This window comes from Monomorium pharaonis, chromosome 4 (assembly GCF_013373865.1).
Source record: "Monomorium pharaonis isolate MP-MQ-018 chromosome 4, ASM1337386v2, whole genome shotgun sequence".
Classification (NCBI taxonomy): domain Eukaryota; kingdom Metazoa; phylum Arthropoda; class Insecta; order Hymenoptera; family Formicidae; genus Monomorium; species Monomorium pharaonis.
Genome location: NC_050470.1, coordinates 19,529,695 through 19,550,953, shown reverse-complemented (window position 1 = coordinate 19,550,953; position 21,259 = coordinate 19,529,695). Strand labels below are relative to the sequence as shown.

General features: G+C 35.0%; 1 protein-coding gene across 7 annotated transcripts in view; it reads left to right on the top strand.

The window, feature by feature from the left end:
* The window catches only part of LOC105836759 (protein spire homolog 1), a 325,078-nt gene that overhangs the window by 268,586 nt on the left and 35,233 nt on the right, over window positions 1–21,259 (top strand). For all 7 annotated transcript variants that reach the window (XM_036285176.1, XM_036285175.1, XM_036285174.1 and 4 more), the window contains one exon: window positions 13,022–13,299. In XM_036285176.1, coding sequence (XP_036141069.1) covers window positions 13,022–13,299 — 278 coding nt within the window. The remainder of the gene's footprint in view (window positions 1–13,021; window positions 13,300–21,259) is intronic.

Genomic DNA, 21,259 nt, shown 5'->3' with positions numbered 1-21,259 from the left:
CTTTTCCTGACCGGGAAAGCTGCGAGCAAAAAGCAGCGAAACCGATAGGGTAACCGGTACCCCCGATGCCGTGCTTGTCGCGCTCGAATCTCAGCCACGCTATCACGAGAAATTGTTGGGCGCCAGACGCGCTCGACGACGCGTCAATTCGCGAAAATCGATACGCCGAGGTGTCCTCGATCCTCGCGCGACAATCTCGACCAGCTCGGCCTAACGGTAGAGGGGCGGGGTGAATCGTAAGGGAGCAGGCGAATGCGGTAACACGAAGTGGTGGACGACACACTAGAAAAATAGACTCCGAACGTAACAAGTAACGAACTTTATTAAAATTAATAGTCAGGCAGAAACAATAATATCGCGGGACGCGGCATGCGGCGTGCCGACAATGCGGCGCCCCGGCGCGAAGCAAACCAAAGAAACGCGAACGATACGCGGGAAGCTCCCGCGGTAGGCACGCGGCCGACAAGGACAGACGATGGAATCTCCCGCGCACAATGAATTTCGGACGTTTGAACGTGCCGACACTCCCGGCAACTAGAGAACACGTCCGCGTGTCTCGCGGGGGTCACAAAATAATCGCCGGCCGCTGCCGCACTTTACCCCGTCGCGAAACCGGAAGTCCCGTCCACCCGCCACTCACGACGCGATACTCGCTCGCGCGAGGGCTTTGCGGCGCACACAGTCGAAGGGAATCTCCGACGGAACCCGAGCGTCGCTACACCCGTCTCCCCCGTGGCTCGGCGCGTTGACGTCCCGCCCGCTTGCATCCGCCAATTCCCCAATTAACCATGCGAACGTAGGACCGCCCCGCGGCCCACGCGAATCACGCACCAACACTAAAACGGATGCAGAACGGGCCCGGAAACACCTCGCAGGCCGGCAACCGCTCACACTAACTTATCTTGGCTGGCCACCTCACCGATAACGTCCAAGGCGTCCTCCCTCGTCCCTCGGCTCGTCCTCTGGCTCTCACGATGGCCCAGCGCACGCCACACCGATAATTTTTGTCTCTCGAGACACGACCCGCAACCGTAAGCCTGGACCGCTCGCACGCAAAAGCGGGGTGGATCGCGGTCGATCCCGGATCGACGCCGCGACCCCCCGTCCAGTCATGCGCATTGTTTCCGCGCCGCGACCCAATTGCTGCAAGGCACGCAGTCCTGCGTACGCAGGGACGTGCGCGTCGTAATCCTTCCGGGGGCCTCGCAGGCCCCCGCGAAATTTTCATTCTCCCGCTGGGCCACTTCCCGAGCCGGGGCAGCGCACGCGGAGACCTCCGGTCCTCGTGAGAGGACTTGACGCCTCCCTCGACGCGTTTGATCCCATCCGGGCTCCTCCACAGCCCTCCGGGACGTTCCGCCGTGGTGTTGGCGGGCACCGTCGCTTTAGGCTCCGGTCGTGGCTTTCCCGGGCCACGCCGAGTTCCCGTGCGGGCCGCGTGCTCGTCTCTCTCTCCTCCTCTCTCGCTCTCTCTCGCCGCATTCCATCGGAAGGCGGCCGCCGCGCAAAAAAATAAAAAATATAAGAAATTAATACTACGCTCGCTAGGTCTGTCGCGGTTCCCCATGGAGATCCCCTCTCGCCTCTCGCCTATTTTCCCCGTACGGCGCGAATTCGCAGCATGTGACGGGGGAGGAACGCTGCTACTCGTGGCAGCTGAGCTACCACGTCACAATTCACTATGTGTTTTAAATCCGATTATTTTACCGTCATTATTTTTTCAAATCACGACTTCAGTGCCTAAATTGTATTTCTATTTTTAAAATGTTATTAGAATAAATACTTTTGTTAATTTCAAAGATACTTCTTAGTGTAAAATAAAAAAAATTGATTTTTTATTATGTATTTTGATTATACAACATTTCAAGAATACATTGTCAAAATGTCAGACAGAGATTCAAAGAATTAACGATTTTACAACCAAAAGTTGAACGGCGCTCGAAGTGCAGGCAAAGGAACGAAAGTAATTTATTACGAGGTTAAGGCGAAACGATAATTTATTAAAGCGATTTTTAAGAAAAGATACACTCAAAACAACAATAAGACTTAATTCATGAACCAGGAATTGCTGATTAACAGTAAATACTTTAATTATTATTTTATTTTTAAAAAAACTTTAAACGCGTTTTTCTCGAAACGTTGTTTTTTTTTGTTTTTTTTTTTTTGAGCGGTTGACAGGATCTTGGGAAAACAAATGGATTGATTTTAAAAATTCTTGCGGCGTTATATTTGTAGATTGACTCGCTATTGCGTATTCTAGAATAAATAGGTTTGACTAAAAATTAAATTTTTTATACAACTTTTTTTGAACGAAGAAACAGCATTTTTTCGCATTACTCTCTAAAAACACGTGTCAAAACACTCGCAAATTTTCAATATTTTTAAATAATTTTAGATTAGGCGATAGCCACCCAAATAAACTTTAAGAAAAAATTGTTTTTTTTTTTATTTCTGACTATTGGTTCTTGAGATATTCTATTAACTGTTTGATCATCTCATTTTTTCAACCCTGCGCCTCAAATAATTTCTTGGAATTTTAGAATAAAATATTGCTGTAAAAATTTTTTTCATGTCTTGACATATGTATTAATGGGGCTTTCGGTTAGAAGAGTGATGAAAAAGTGTAGCGCCACAAAATTAAAAAAAAACGAGAAAAGAAGGCCGAGAACAGGAATAGCAGCCGCCAAAAAAGAAGAGAAGGAGAGAAAGTAGAAAAGAAAGAATTAATCGTGAAAAATAAGGCAGTCAGCGCCGATAGGTTAAGGCGAAAAGTAGCACACGACTAAGAGGAGAAAAGCTAGGGAATTAACAGCAAAGAAACAGTGACAGTTGACAGCAATGGCAGAGAGACCAGCCGGAAGTAGGAAAAAAACAAAAAGGAGGAAAAATCTCTAGACATGTAAATGCTAGGGGGAGGTCATACTCACAAAAGGACTAGCGAAAATCTGTTCGGAGATAGAAGCACTGAGAAGAGAGATGAGAGAAGACATGGAGACAGATTAAAAGAACAGATGGCAGAAGAGAGGATAGCGAAAAAGGAGGAGAGAAGGAGAGAAAAGGAAGAATTGATGGAAAGAAGGGAGATTAGAGGAGAAAATCGAATGGATTAATGAAAAGAAGGAAAGAGACAAGAGAAATAATAAGATTAAGTAAAAGACATAAAGTGGAGAAAGGAGAAATTAGAACTGGAAGTGGCAAAATTTATTGAGAGCAAAATGAAAGTAAAGGTAAAAATTCAGAAAGCGAGCATCATAACAAGAGGCAACAGGGAGATAGTGATAGCGGAAGTAGGCAGCTAGAAATAAACAGAAAAGAAGTATTATGAGTAAGAAAAAGTACCTGGAAAGAGGCATAATAATAGAGAATGATTTAACGAAGAAAGAAATTAAAATACAAGAGCAACTGAGAGAGATAGCAAGAAGAGAAAAGGAGAAAGGAGCTAAAAATGTAAGGATAGGATAGGTTACAAGTAAATTAAAATAAAGGTGAAATGGTTTAAATGGAATGAAAAAGGAGAAGAAGCTGGAGGAGAAGAAAAGGAGAGAATGAGGACATGGAGACTGAGGGCATGGGGAAAGAGGAGACAAGCGTAAAGATCAGCTTTTGAAACATAGCGAGTGTAATAAGAAACGTAGGAATATCTTGAGACATAATCGGATTAATGGAAAAGGAAACAGGGAGAAAAATCAGAAACAAACTGCCAAATAAATTCAAAGGGTTTTACTAGCTGCAACAATAAAAAAGAAAAAGCAAAAGGAGGAATCATAATGGTAATAAACAAGGAAATGAAGAATGCATCGGCGAGGAAGATAAATAAAGCGATGGAAATGAATTTGAAATATAACGAAAAAAAGTGGAGAATAATTAAGATATATAGCCGCTAGACTATTAAAGAAATGATGGAGAGCATAAAAGATGAAGTAAAGGAAGAGGAGGAAGAATATTTAATAATAGACGACTTTAAAGCGAGAAATTAACAGAAAATAAAGGAGGTCCAATAGAGACAGAATGTGAGAAAGATGAAGAAAGCAGGAAATTGAGAGACAAAATAATAAGCCAGGAAGGAGAAATAATGCTAAAGGAAATCGACGAGAGAGGATGGACGATACTAAGTAGTAGTATGAGGAAGAAAGAAGAATGGAGATTTAGGATGTTATCGATAATAGATTATGTAGTAGCAAATGATAAAGCATATGAAGAAGTAATGAAAATGGAAGAAGGAAACAGAACAAAATCGGATCATGTATCGCTGGAAGTAGAAATAAAAGGAGGAGAAGAAGGAAAGAAGAGAAAGAGCGATACAATAACTAAAGATAAATACATTTGGACAAGGAAAGGAGTAGAGTTCTACCACAGCAAATGCGAAGGATAAACATGCATGAAGAAGGAGAAGGAAGAGATCTGAAAGGAACTGCAAAAGAAGGTAAGGAACTCAGCCATGAAAGTGAAAAAGAAAATAACTTGTAGAAACTGGGAAGAAGGGATTGGCATAGCAAAGAATGGAAAGAGAAAAAAGAGAACTAAGGAGAGGGATGAGAAGATTAAAAAAAGGAAAAACTAGCAGAAATGAGTACATTAAAAAGAAGAAAAAGTACAGAGCATGATGTGAAGAAGAAAATGGAGAAACACGAAAGGGAGAAGAAGAAAAAATAAAATCGATAAGAACGGTGGAAAAGGTGTGGAAATACACCAATAAATTTAGAAAAAGGAGAGAAAGAATAGACGAAAATATCGAATTGAAGGATTGGAAGAAACATTTTATGGAATTACTAGGCGGCACAGAGGATAGAATAATTTGAGAAGAAGACGAGAAAAAGAAGAGGGTTAGAGAGGGAGAGGAAGAGGAAGAGGAAACTAGAGGAGAAATAACAAAGGAAGAATTAGTGAAACAACTGAGAAAGCTAAAGAAAGAGAAAGTACTAGAAGAAAACGAAATTGAAAATAAAGCAGGGGGGCTGATGCCAACCGAAATAGGAGAGGTGCTACTGAAGTTGTTAAACAGAATACGGATGGAAAGGGGAATCTCCAATGATTGGAACAAGGGACTAATGCTTATTAGTCCCTTCTTTAATAAAGTCTCTCTCGTTTAATAAATTCGCGTATATTTTATAAGCTGTTTGTGTAATACTTCTGTTTTGTCACTTTTTTGTAAAGTAGGCTTCCACTTTACAAAAAAATGACAAAACAGAAGTATTACACAAACAGCTTATAAAATATACGCGAATTTATTAAACGAGAGACTGATAAAGGAAACGAACGGAAAATTAGAAGAAAACCAGCTTGGATTTAGAAAAGGAAGAGGGACAGTAGACGCAATATGTGTTGAATTATTTAGTAAATAAGGAAAAGAAGAAAAAAGGGAAAGTGTTCGCTTTTTTTGTTAACCTTAAGGCAACGTTTGATAGGGTGTAGAGGGGAAAGCTAAATAAGATGCTAAAAAGATGAAGACAAATGAACTAAGGAGGAGGATAATGGAAACTTACAAAGAGACGAAGAATATGATAAAGGTAGGAGATAGAAGGATGGAAGAGTTCTGGACTAGAAATGGAATAAGGCAAGGCTGTCCTATGAGCCCAACATTATTTAACATCTACATATATTATGGACCTAGAAGCAGAGATGAGAAAGGATCAAACTGGAGGCATATTAATGAGCAAGAATTAAAGGGAATGATGAAGAGATTCAAGAAGTACATAAAAGAGAAAGGATCACATCTCAGCCCAGAAAAGTCAAAGTATTGGTATTCGAGAAGAAAAGACGATACACGAGGAAAAGAGAATGGAAGTGGAGAGAGAAAACGTGCAGGAGGTTAAGGAAATAAAATACTTAGGATACATCATGCAAAAGAATGGTGGAGCGGAGAAACATAATGTAGAAAGAATGAGAAGAGTGACGATTGCGATGAAACAGACATGAAGCATAGGAGAGAGATTGTTCAAAAAGAATTACGAGAAAAGAATGAAAATGTTTAAGGCACTGGTAGAGAGCGTAGCGTTATATAGAACGTAAATTTAGATTGAGGAAGCGAGGAAAGAATAGACAGAATAAAGAAAAGATACACAAAGTGAAAATTGGGCCTGGATGGAAAAACACCGAATTATATTCTGATAGTAAAGACGAAAATGGAGGAACTAAGTAAAGAAGCATTAAGAGGAGCCATTAAGTACGAAGAGGAAACAAGAAGGTCGAAGAAAGGGTGGTCCTAGAATGTTTAAAAGAGATGGATAGAGAAAGACCAAGACACAGATGAAGAATAAGTAGGAGAAGAAAAGAAGAAGAACATTGGAAAAAGCAGAGGCGAATAGAGGGAAGATAAGGATGAGAGTAGAAGGGAAAGGAACGGAGGATATAGTAAGAGACATGATAGAAAAAATAAGTAGTAAAGAAAGAACTGAAAGAAGAAAGCAGATCGAAGAATCCAAATATACAAAGATTTAATGACAGAGGAAATGCCAAAATACATACGAGGAAAAAGGAAAAAAGGAGAGGATAACAATAACAATATACAGATGCGGGAATGATTGGAGAGGCAGACAACAGTGAAGAGAAGAACAGGAAAGAAAGTGCAGAGTCTGCGGAAAGAGAGAGAAAAATGTAGTACACATATTGAAAGAATGCGACACGACAAAGGAGGAAATAACACTTGAAAAGTTTTTAAATGAAAATGGAAGAAGATGGAAGATAATAAAAAGGATAAACAGAGTTAGAAAAGAAAAGAAGAAAAACGCAAAAGAAAAAGGGAACAACAAAGAAACACATCAAAAAGACAAAGATGAAAGAGATCGATGGAAAACCATTGGGGTATTAATAAATCTAGAAATCACACAACAACGGTGCATGGAAAAGAAAAAAATAAAAAGGAGGATGATAATGGGGGATAGGAAAATAGCAAGGAAGTAGAAAAGAGAAATTTGAAAAGAGCTGATCCCAAGCAAGGGATTACATTTCTCTCGTCTACTTCCTTGTTATTTTCCTGTCCCCCATTATCCTTCTCTTTATTTTTTTGTTCCATGCATCATTGTTCTGTGATCTAAAAATTATTATTGCCTTTTATTTTTGTTGTATATATTGTTGTTTATGTTTATGGATCAAGATATTTATTTTACGTTATTTTATACATGTTTTTATCTTTTTCTGATATAATCGTCATTTTATTTTCTCTTTTTTTATGGTTCTGGTCATTAGTAAAATTATTAGATTTAGAGTGTAAGAAATTTCATTAGTTAGTGTTAGACTGTATTCTAATTTTAAGATTTTAGGAGTTTGAAAGCACAAACTCTTATTCAAGTTTATTTATGAGGAGAAGGAGCGACATTAAAAATCTATTTGAATTAGAATTTGTATAAGTAACAGATGTATGAACAAATTATATGTACTTTATGATATGTATTTACTAGGGCGGCGCGAATTTTTAAAAAGTATTTAAATTGAAACGTAATAGTACAAAAAAATTGAAACGTAATAGTACAAAAAGTTTTAAGACAATTACAATGAAAAAAATTTTTTTAAGACGTTTAAAGTTCGAAATATTTGACCAAATTTGAACTTTTTATGAAAATTATGAAACGTAGCCAAAAATGGTCGTATTGCAATCAAATTCGATTTGTGACATTATAATGAGCCTACCAAACGAAAAACCTATAGCGGTTCAGATAGCAACCTCTAAAGGGCTGAGGGTCGATTTTCTGAAGATGTGAGACGGGAGCGTCCCGTATGCGCACAATAATAAACGAACACAGCAGGCTGAGTGAAACAGACACAGTAACAAACGGACACAGACCAAACGGACACAGTACGAAACGGACACAGTGTGAAACGAACACAGTGCGAAACGAATACAGTAATAAACGGACACAGTGCGAAACGGACACAGACCAAATGCGCACAGACCAAACGGACACAGTAACAAACGGAATTACCGTTTTTCCGACAATGAGTTGCAACTTTTCAGGGCACCTCTACCGACGGGGCAGTTACGGGAGGGGACGAAGCCCCCTTGCACTCCCGTGTGTGTGTGTGTGTGTGTGTGTGTGTGTGTGTGTGTGTGCGTGTGTGCGTGTGTGCGCGCGCGTGCAAAGCATTCTCTGCGCCACATGAGTTTGCAACTGTATCCGTTTGGTTTATGCGCATTAGATTTGTGCGCATTTGGTTTGTGTCCGTTTCGCACTGTGTCCGTTTCGTACTGTGTCCATTTCTTATTGTATCCGTTTCGCACTGTATCCGTTTGGTATGTGTCCGTTTCACTCAGCCTGCTGTCCGTTTATTACTATGCGCATCTAGGACTCACTCGTCGGAATATATTTAGCCATTTCAACATAAACAACAAAATATTTCGAAAGCAATGTATTTTTGAAAAAAAATGTTTCAAGTGAAAGTTGAGAGTTGAAAGAAGGCCATCAGATAAGTTACTTAAATTTTGGGTTCACGGTTTATTTTGGACCTAATAAGGTCCCGGTTGATTTTTGTGATAGCAACGCCTATGTTTAATTGCAGATTTATATTTTATAAAGAAAAAAGAAAATTTTGTTTTGTGATTTTTACTTTCCTCCAACAAGCAAAATGGCGCTTAAAGTTTTTATTTTAGAACACGTTCCAATCAACGAAAGCAACACCAAAAGACGATCCAAACAATGAAGGCAAGACCAAAATTTTCTCGTTTTTTTTTTATAGAATGTGCAATAAAACATAGGTGTTGCCATCGAAAAGATCAACCTGGTCCTTATTAATATAAATTATCCAATTGATGGATGAGGCCACCCCAGAATTCATAGGATCTTAAGATTTATACCATCTAGGATACCTCTTTCAAATTTGACTTGATTTTTGACTGATAACGTTAGTTTGTTGATATCACTTTTGCAATATAAAATGGTCCCTTGTCAAATAGTTAAACGCACTGTAAAATTAGCCACAGAGGCAGGATCAAAAATGGGGATAAGAGAGTAGGGATGGCTTCATTAGAGCGACTCTGCTTTCTCGCTCTCAAATGCTCAAATTTGAAAATAAGTCGCATTTTCAGTGCGTTTTTAAGCACATCACAGAAGTGATTTTTCATGTCCAAAGTATGGATGGTTGGTTGAGAAAGGCGTGGGTGGAACTCAAAGTGCAGCCACCTTTATGTGATGAATTCTGAGTCTTTTCCACTAAACTAAATTATGTGCGACCGGAAAGCTGCAAAGTAAACTGATAAACGAGAGGGTAAAATATAAGAGATAAATAGAAAAAGTGTGAAAGAGTGGAAGGCTAATACTTTCCAATTTGTTTGTTTCTCTTATTTTGTATCACACCTCCACTATGTAGTGTTTTCATGATTTCTGATTGTACAGGAAATCGACCCCCATTTCCAGCATTTTGGAGGTAGCTATTTGGACCATGATAGATATTTCGTTTGGTAGGCTTATTACATTGTCACAAATCGAATTTGATTACAATTTGACCATTTTTGGCTATGTATCTCATAATTTTCATAAAAAGCTCAAATTTGATTAAATTTTTCGAATGTCATGCGCAATCTGAAAATATTATCCAATTAAAAAAAAAATGTTTTTTGTGATTGTCTTGAAACGTAGCAACTTTTTTGCATTATTATGTTTCGATTTAAATACTTTTTGAAAATTCAATCCACCCTAGTATTTAGTATGTACGCTTGGAGCACATGTATATTGGAAGTTGAAAGGCACGGATTGTAAATAAATGAATGAATGACATGTGTATCAATAAGTGTGTGAAAAAGTAGTATTGTATGTCTTATAGTTTTAAAAAAAATCCAAAGAAGGTTTTATTTTTAGAGTGATTACACTAGAAGGTATCCTTAAGTAAAACTTCATTTATTTAAATTTTTAACGACCTACCCACTCTCACTTTCCTGACCAAAGATTGCACCTGGTCCAGTCCTGAGTTAAAGTGATTCAATTTGCTGATTCGAAATTTGGACCTACAGACGCACGACTCTGAAACAGGATTATAACAGGCTTATTAGCACACTGATCTACATATTCCAGTTACAAAAAGTGCGTTCAACCTGAGGCACCTACACTTTCTATATTTGCGTGTCTACAGGGATTGTAAGTTTTGTTATGTTCTTCCCTTATCTCCACTCCTTTGAAATATTCTCCCAACTATTTAAATAAAAATTTTAATCCTATAAGGCTGGACGTAACAGTATAATAAGTAAAGATGTTACGTTGTAAGATATTTTTGAATTTTATGTGATATCCTCAGAATAGGTGATTTAATTGTTTTTATGGAGTTATTACTTAACTGATCGTTCCCAACGTGGTATAAATATCTACTACAAACTGTCATTTAAAATGGCTAATTTAATATGACGGCATATACAGTGTATTTGAAAAGTCCCGGATTATCTATTTTTCTCGGAAATTGTAAGTTTTATGCAAAAAATGTTTCAAACCAATGTTGTAAGGTTTAAATAGGTCTTTTTACTGAACTCATCTTGATTGAATTTATTCTAATTATTCTCTGTATGAAAGTATTAAGGTAAAATAACAAATTTAAATGTCTTACAACATATTTTGAATTTTTATGTTAAAATATGGGAACTTTTAAGTTTTATAATTCGGAAATAAATTAATTATAGCGTTTTGGAAAGCTCTTCAGATAAGCTATAAGAATATACAATAAAAAATAGGAAATGCAATTTTAAAAATTCAAGATAACCTTGGTCTGACCTTGACAAACGCCCAAGATCAACTTAATAATTTTAATAAGAAAGCCTATTTAAACCTTACAATTCTTGTCTGAAATATTTTTTCATAAAACTTATATTTTCCGAGAAAAACAGATGGTCTGAGACTTTTCGAATACACTGTATATACCGTCATATTGGATTAGCCATTTTGAATGACCATTTGTCGTGGATATTTATACCACGTTGGGAATGTTCAGCCGAGTAATAATTCCGCAAAGACAATTAAATCAACTATTCTGAGAATATCACATGAGAGATTACAGCTTTACATCTTTATTAGTCATACTTTGTTATTGAATCTCGTCAAGTTCCCATCGGTTTTTAGATTTCAATATTTTTATATTCTGCAAATCACTAGTAACAATAATCTACATGAATTTTAGGCGCCAGTTGATAGACAAAAATCGTTACTTTTTACGGGCCTTTCCTTAATATATTTAAGTAGGATTTAATATATTAAGTAGATTTGAACCTTAATCTTTAGTATAAAGAGCAGACGTTTTACTTAATATTAAATGTACAATATATTGAGTTAATATATTGACTGAATTAAATTTAACTTGTTTAACTTAAATTATTCAGAAGATTTTCTACATTGTTACACTGATATTTTAGAAATTTTTTTAGAAAAGTGAATAAGTATAGAGGAAAGAAGATTATGAACAATTTGTATTATTTTGATTTATTTAAATAACTTAGTAAATATTTATGTCACACACACACACACACACACACACAAAATAAATACATTAAAATAATACACACCCATAGAACTTTTAGTTACCTGCAGTACTGTATCTTTTATGACAACACAAATACTAATAATCAGTGGTCATATTAATCTAAATAGTATATAAAGGAGTAACTTGAATGGTTATTTTTAAAATTCAACACAATGTTTAGGAGATATCGTAAATTCCATAATCCTACATTAAGTTCTTACAAGGGAAATTGAGTAACCCGGAAATTCTAAAAATTCTGAAAAATTGTGTGCGAGTAGTTCTTTCCTTACACGGAATTATTTTTTATTTTTGCAAAGTTATACTTTGAGCGAGTAAAATACTTTTGAAAAAATCGGTTTTTTTCTTTCCAGGCAAATATTGTATTTTTGAAACTATAAAAGATAAAAAAACGTTTTTTTTTAAGTCGGAAAAAATCGGTTTAAAGTTATAAAGAAAACATTTTTTAATTTTTTTGTTTAGCAAAATACTCTCCTCTTACAATCCATTTTTTATAATTCTAAAATACTCTTAAAACCATTCAACTTTTCTAAAAAAAAGTTTTTTCTATTTTTTTATAGTTTTGAAGATATTTGTCTGGAAAGGAAAAAAACGCTTTTTTTGAAGGGCTTTTACCTTCTCAAAGTGTAACCTTACAAAAATAAAAAATAGTTTTGTGTTAGGAAAGAACTACTCTACTTGTACACAATTTTCTAAAATTTTTTGAATTTTTAGGTTGCTTAACATCTCTTGTTAGTTTAATTATAGTAAGAAACAATGTTGTCACATTTTTGCTAGTATACTGTCATATTTATTGATAATTATATAATTATATAAACATTTTATACTTTTATATGATGTAATACAACTTTATTTATTAAAAATAATAATTAAAATAAGACCATGATGTGTATAACATAAAATTTCAGAAAAAGCTAAAAACAGTCGAGCATAGTAAGATCTTAGTGCTTAAATATTATTTTTCACATGATTTTATATATATTTGTAACTTTTTCGAACTGCGTATTATTACAATTTTAAAACACACCTTGAAACCTTGAGACCTTTTATAAATTAAATTAAAATATTAATATTATAATATTAATCGCTTTCTCTCCTTTTTAAAATTCTCAAAATTTTGTCTTTTATTACTGCTTGATAATTTATTTTCTATTTTTTAGTTAAAAATATGAATAATTTATTAACAATAGAGAGTTATTTAATTTTTTATATTTTTTAAGTTCTAAAAACAAAAAACAATGGAAATTCGCAAATATGTCCGGATTAATAAAATGTTTAATACTTTACTTTCAATCCACGAGAGCTAGAATCATGGTTATCAATAACTGTGACTATGTACAAAAATCAAATTGATCTATTGTTAATAAATTATTATTTATATTCTTTATTAAAAGACAAAATTAAATTTTAATCAATAAGAAATGAATGACAAAAAGTGATTTTGAAGAATGTTTATTTTTTGAAAATAAAATATCAGCGCGATGTAGGAAACTCCTTTAAATTATGTTACCTTTCTTAATATTTTAATTGTTCTGAACATTAGTAATATGCTTATAATAACAATATTTCCCAGATGCGAATACCAACGGAGCAGTTCGCTCGAGTGCCAGTTGTGCTACTCTCCCCCGGATTATTACTCTCACCTACAGAAACAGAGAATTGTAACAGTAAAAATTCCTGGCTTAGAAATGCAGGTGCGGTCGGCTCGGCACCGGCTTCCCCTGCGTCCAGACGAAAAGATTCCGCCTTGCGCAATGGCACGCCTGTCTCAACGCCGACAATGACACCTATTTCCACGCTGACACCCATGTCGATGTCGCCTTCTCACGTAATTCAAGGATTAGATAAAAGGTCAGAACAATAACATATTTACACGAAAACCAATATAAAATGTTTATAAAAGTTTCTTTATTTTAAAAAATGGAAACGAATCATATGGAAACGAATATGACTTTTCGTTCATATATATCTTATAATAAAAAAATTTTTAGCACTGCCATTTTTAATCGTTAATCTAAAATAATAAATAATGAACAAATATTAAACAATTAAATGATAATTTATTATTTAAAAATATTTTTTTATAATACTGATAAATCAGCCAAAGATGAGATAACTTATTATTGCCAATAATTGAAGCCAAGAAACAAATAATTACACAGTCGACAAATTGGTAAATTTTTTATTATAATATTGATTGATATCATCCTACTAATACTACCTGATGGTAGTAAACTTTGTTGTACCCCTCGTTGTGAGTACGATTTGGGATCGCTGCCAGAGATCTCGCGAGGAAGGTATTTGGTCACTCACACCGTTAGTTGTATTGAACACTTTTATTCTTGTATTCAGTTACAGTGAATAGATCGCGACCCCGCAAGGCAGAGTGTCGCGTCTATGAGCTCGTTATCCACGACCCCGTAAAGCAGAGCGTCGTGGTTGTGTATTTACAATAAGTTATCTCGGCGATACACGACCCCGCAAAGCAGAGTGTCGTGTGTAGTCTTAGTTTGTCTACTTCGGATTGACCCGCTCCTCACCTTCTTTCGCCGGTTTATATATCCGATAATTCGGTAGTTGGATCGAAAGAAGGGGAGGATTGCGTGAGGGCGTAAATCGGTCAGTATTCCAAATTATTGCTTAGACAGCAAGTGCTGTCTAAGGAGCATTGCGCTAATTGTGTCGAGCGGATTGCGCGAAACCTCGCGCGATGCGCTCGATGCTGACTGCTGCAGCTGACCGACTTACGTCATCGTGCTACTGACACCTTATTTATCGTTAATGAGTGTGTCACTCATAACAACTTAATGGCTGCCGTTCACTACTAGAGAGAGCTAGGTCCAACACTGATGAGCTTTGACGGTGAAGTCGTATGTCTTTTGTAGATTATACTTTGCTGAAAGTAATTCAGTTCTCACAGATTAGATTTCGAAGCCAAAAAGATTTTCCAAATGATTGAAAATAAACAACGATAAACTTTTTCCAACATTTGGTTCTTTACTACTTCGACCTCAAGAAAACCGCAGCTGAAACACATCGCTTATTATTCGAAGTTTATAGTGATGAAATTCCATCAGAAAGAACATGTAAAGTTTGGTTTGAACGCTTTCGAAACGATGATTTTGATGTGAGAGATAAAAAATGTCCCGGACAACTAAAAAAATTCGAAAATGTTGAGCTGCCAGAATTGCTCGATGAGAATTCAGCTCAAACGCTTTGAGTTATCGAAAGCTTTAAATGTTCCTTCAACGGCCATATTAAAACACTTGGATGCTATGGGAAAATTTTTGGAAACGAAAAACCGGCAGGAATTAAGTTCACTACCTAATATTAATGAAGAACAAATAGAAAAAATTTTAATAATAATTTTAATACAGTAACAAGCGAGGTTTTTATTTTTTTGTTAATATAATGTCATATTTATTGCGAATTATATAATTCATGAAAAATTTAAATTTTTATTTGATGTAATAAAACTTTTTTTTTAACAGTAATCAAGAGACACGGTAGTGAACGCGCAGCGCGAGACTGCCTTGTGTATTACAAGTGCAAGTACCCGACTTGCGAGCATCTGAGATTATCAATAACGACTGAACTGATCGAGTTCTAACTAGGCTCAATTGAAAGTTTGGGTTTGATTTGCACAAGAAAACTTTTTATTTTTACTCTACGTATCCTACGAGTGGAGATATTGTGACGCAAAGACCGAATTTTAAATTTTTTATTTAAGATACGTCATCATCATCGTCCATGTTCAGTACATGAATTCAACACTAGGGCCGGTATTCATAGTCGGATTTTATATTTAAGATCATCTTAAGTACTGTCTTAAGATGCCATCAGCCAATCACATAGGCCAGTATTTATAGTCGGATCTTATATTTAAGATCATCTTGTTGAGTGTATGGGTACATTTGTAATTTTCTTGTACATGAAGAGCCATCTGTATTGTATTTGGAGGGACTGTGAGTTACGATTGATGCGCGTGCGTTCTTTCTTCCTTTTTTGTTTTTTCGTGTCTTGAGTTAGTCGTTTTTGAGTTAGTCGTTTTTCGGTCTGTACTCAAGCATGTTGTAAGCTACGGAAGCAATTGTCTCAACAACAATAAAGGATTATAAGAGAATTCATTCTGATCATTTATTTATCTTTTTTAACACATCTTAAGTACTGTCTTAAGATACCATCAGCCAATCACAGAGCTGTATTAGCATCTTAAGATATTGCTTGAGACGATCTTGAAATAAGATTCGACTATGAATACCAGCCATAGTCGTATTAGCATCTTAAGACATTGCTTGAGACGATCTTTAAATAAGATTCGACTATGAATACCAGCCTAGATGACATTAACATTTACCTGTGACTAAAGTTCCTATAAGAAGAGTTAGGACAATGTGGTAACGATTTTTGATTGGTTGCCTTTATCCGCCATACGTAACAGCCAACCAACCGCGAATTTTAAAAATAATATTTATAAAAAGAAATAATAAATAAGACAAAAGTGCTATACAACCTATATAGATTTAGCACTATACTTTGTATATATCTAACAATGTTATATATGTATATTTAAGTAAATAAATGATAATTTATTAATTAATAAATCATGATGTTGATAAATATATTATTGCGCATATATAGTGCGCATATATTAGTGCGCATTGCTGCACATCTTCATCACCCACATAGAAATGAAACCTCTAATAGACGTCCATTAGACGTCTGCCATGGAAGTTTGAACTTCCAGTAGACGTCCAATATAGAGCCATTAGAAATCCACAGTTCCGCACTGCATACGTCTATTAGACCTCTATTAGACGTCGTCAAAGAGGTCTATTAGACGTTGTGTGGATTATTAATAGAGGCTTCACGGAACCTCGATGGATGACTGACGGATATTTTGTGGATCATTAATAGAGGCTTCATGAAGCCTCGATAGATGATTGACAAAATAAAAATTTAAAATAATTTTATTTTTTTTTAGAATTATTTTTATTAATAGTACATACTAAATTTAGAACAAATTTTTATTAATAAATTAAATTTAAATTATATTATTTTATTTTATTCTCTTACTTGCCCCTGGTAGGTTTTGAACCCGGGACCTTAGGATTACGAACCTTATACTCTATCTGCTATGCCAATTTGACTCATCGATATGGGTACTTGTTATTATCTACATATATCTATATGTTATAAACTGACGCAATTATATTATTTTTTATTTAAAAGCAATTAAATTTTGCAAAACATTAAAAATAAACAGCATTAATTTATTTACTTATTAATTTTATTGTTAAATTTATCTTTTTCCATAACCTTCTTAATAATTTGATGGAAATTGCGATCTATTTAGCATTAATACTTTGAAGCGTTCAAATGGTTAATTAGATGGTCAACTATATAGATCATATATTCTAAGAAAAATTGAGTAGTATAGTAACATTTATTATCTTGTTTTTGTTCAGTACATGATGTATTTAAATTTTGTGCGCAGTAATTGTAGACAAACCGTTATTTTTGAAAACATTATCTTTGTGATAATTTTTTTAAATATCAAATGGATCTCTCATTCAAAATGTTATAGTGTTGTCTGATTTCTGAGTCAACTACGACACGCATGGACGGCTCAAAAATCGGACAGCATTGTGATATCTTTTTTGAGACATTAAGCTGATATCATTTAGCTGATGTCATAAGGATAACATTTTCAAGAAACTTAAATGAAACTCTTCTATGAGATATATCTCAAAGACCTCTCTTAGTAGACGTGTCTGATAAATGTTATTATTTTGACATCATTTCCAAGATATCTAAATGTTTTCTTAAAAAAGTTTTCTTAAAGTTTTCATTCTGGCAAGCGTGTTGTTTGGGTAACTTCCACCATGGAAGTAAATGTTCCATAGAACTTTAATGGATCCCTAATGGACGTCTATCTAACTTCCATCATGGAAGTAAATGTTCCATAGAACTATGGAAGTTTAATGGATCCTTAATAGATGTCTGTCTAACTTCCATCATGGAAATGACAACGTCTAATAGACCTCTTTGACGACGTCTAATGGAGGTCTAATAGACGTTCGCAATGCAGAATTGTGGATTTCTAATGGCTCTATATTGGACGTCTGATGGACGTCCACTGGAAGTTCAAACTTCCATGGCAGACGTCTAATGGACGTCTATTAGAGGTTTCATTTCTACGTGGGTGCCGTCTGGTAGAAAGCAAGAAGACTAGAAAACAGAAGACCGAACTCTAGTGGTGGGGGTGGGTCAAAATATGGCACGCGCTGTTCGCAGTATGGTCGCCGGTCAATTCATGAACTACGAACTTTAAGGTTATATTGGATGACAAATTTCGCCTCCGTCTTCGAAATTTCGTCTAATATATAAACAGTATATACTGACTCTGTTCAAGATAAGTTGCATCGATTTTTAATTTCAAAAAATACTAAAATTGAAATGCTAAATGGTTTTTCTCAAATTGAAAAATTGTTCATTAAATACAACACTGCACTATCCAGTAGTACATCCGTTGAACGGTTGTTCAGCGTCAGTGGTTTGGTATTAATTCCATAAAGAAATCGTTTACATGATGAGACTTTAAAACATCAGCTTCTGTTAAAAATAAACAAAGCATATTATTAAACTATTATATAATGCATGTGATCTATATTTTTACATATTATAGATTTATATATAAAAATATAATAATTACTTAAAAAATGAGTATACCCAGATAGCACAGAGAATCGAAAAAGAATTCTTTTTTATGTCACCAATTCTGAATTCTTTTTTAGGTGCAAAAAGAATTCTTAGAAAAAGAATTTTTTGCATCTAAAAAAAGAATTCAGAGAGAGATCTCATTTTAAGAATTTATTTTAAAAAAAGATTTCTTTTTGCATTTAAAGAAGAATTCATAATTGGTGATATAAAAGAAATACTAAAAGAATTATTTTGGATTTTTTGTGTTATCTAGATATACAATAGGTATATGAAATAAACGTTTAAAGTGTACAAAGTATATAAAAAATGTAATATGTAATATAGGTATGTACTGAAAATATATAAAAGTATTTAAATATAAATATCTTCCAATTCGCGTCAGATGTACCTTACTCCCGAGAGAGTTACGCTGCCTGTCGATGGCGCCGTGCACTAACTGCTGGACGAGCGCGCAGCTTCTTGAAATATTCATGTAAATTCCCTATAAATATTTCTTAACAGATGTATGCACAAAAAATCTAATAGATATGTAAAAGATAAAAGAATTTGATGCAATGATGAAAAAAGAATATTGCATCCACGTGGTTAACTTGTGGAAAAACCTGCATTCACGTAATCCATGTAAAAGATGGGGGAAAATTATTGGTCAAGCCTTTGCCAATCGATTCTACTCGTCGAGATCGCCAACATTGCATCATAAACATGATGCCGAAAATTAACTTTCAAAGTCATTTTCAATGTCAAATTTTTTTATTGGCTTAGTCGATTCTACTCGTCGAGCTGAACAAAAGTCTCAAAGGGACGATATGCCGGAAATCAATATTTCATAGAGAAATCTTTGTTTGAAGCTTTTAAAAGCCAAAAAATTTCGTAAAATTATTTGTCATGGGTGTAAAATCTGCTTAATCTACTCTTAACGCTACCCAGGAACAATGAAGTGGGCGTGATTTTGGTTTCTTTTGAGGTATTTTGGTACTTAGTAACATTTCAACGGCTGTTGTTTCCTTAAAGCAATGGTCATTTGCCTCGGAGAGGAATAATATATCGCTCCATAAGACATTTGTTACTTGTGCTTAAAAAGATTTCCATCCATATCCAGACCTTTTTCGTGATTATTAGAAGACCGCCGCTGATTTTGAATCAATTTTTAGTGTAAAATTTAAAAAAAAATTGTTTTAAATTTTTTACCAATTTTTTTCTAAGAATAACGTTGCTGTAGCATGCCTCGACGTGGTGGCCGTGGTGATCGTGATCGGTTGCATAGGGATGGGCGTGATCTACATCTAATGCTTCGAGTAATTGATCGTGTTCATGGTAATTGCACACGAGCACGAGCTCTTTATGCTAGATGGTTGCGACGCCAAGCTAATGGCAGACCATTACGTCCAGAGTCTGTGCCTGATCGTCGAAAATTTTAACGACTCGATGAACGATTCCATCAGGAGCAAATGAATTTTGCAGGTGCTGACCACCGTAGGGCAGGTCGTCGTGTCCTACATAGAAATTGGCATCCAGTAGATGTCTAATGGACGTCCATTAAACCTCTATAGATCCATGGGACTATGATCTATGTTCATGGTGGAAGTCAGATGGACGTCCATTAGAGGTCTAGTAAACTTTCTTAGCTCCATTGGAAGTTTACCTCCATGGCGGAAGTTAGGTAGACGTCCATTAGGGATTCAGTAAACTTCCATGGCTCCATTGAAGGTTTACCTCCATGGCAGAAGTTAGACAGACGTCCATTAAAGATCCAGTAAACGTCCATGGCTCCATTGGAGATTTACCTCCATGGTGGAAGTTAGATAGACATCCATTAGGGATCCATTAAACATCCATAGCTCCATTGGATGTTTTCTTCTATAGTGGAAGTTAGATGGACGTCTATTAGGGATCCACTAAACTTCCATAGCTCTATGGAACATTATTTCCATGATGGAAGTTAGACAGACGTCCATTAAGGATCCATTAAACTTCCATAGCTCTATGGAACATTTACTTCCATGATGGAAGTTAGATAGACGTCCATTAGGTATCCATTAAACTTCCATAGCTGTATGGAACATTTATTTTCATGGTAGAAGTTACCCAGACAACACGCTTGTCAGAATGAAAACTTTAAGAGAACTTTTTTAAGAAAACATTTAGATATCTTGGAAATGATGTCCAAATGGTAACATTTATCAGAGATGTCTACTAAGAGAGGTCTTTGAGATATCTCATGGAAGAGTTTCATTTAAGTTTCTTGAAAATGTTATCCTTATGATATCACAGCTAAATGATATCAGCTTAATATCTCATAAAAGATATCACAATGCTGTTCGATTTTTGAGCCGTCCATGCGCGTCGTAGTTGACTCAAAAATCAGACAACACTATAGCATCCTGAATGAAAGATCCATTTGATATTAAAAAAAATTATCATAAAGATAATGTTTTCAAAAATAACGGTTTGTCTACAATTACTGCGCACAAAAAAATGCACAAAATCTAAATTTATCATGTACTGAATACAAAAACAGAATAATAAATGTACTATTCAATTTTTCTTAGAATATATGATCTATATAGTTAAAATTATCTAATTAACCATTTGAACGCTTCAAAGTATTAATGCTAAATAGATCGCAATTTCCATCAAATTATTAAGAAGGTTATGGAAAAAGATAAATTTAACAATGAAATTAAAAGTAAATAAATTAATGCTATTTATTTTTAATATGTTTTGCAAAATTTAATTGTTTTTATAAAAAATAATATAATTGCGTCAGTTTATAACTTATGTATATGTAGACAATAACAACATACCCATATCGATGAATCAAATTGGCATAGCAGATAGAGTACAAGGTTTGTAATCCTAAGGTCCCGGGTTCAAAACCTACTAGGGGCAAGTAAGAATAAAATAAAATAATATAATTTAAATTTTTATAATAATATAATTTAAATAATTTAATTAATTAATAAAAATTTGTCCTAAATTTAGTATGTACTGTTGATAAAAATAATTAAAAAAAAATAAAATTTTTATTTTTAATTATTTTGTTAATCATCTATCGAGGCTCCATGAAGCTTCAACTAATGATCCACAC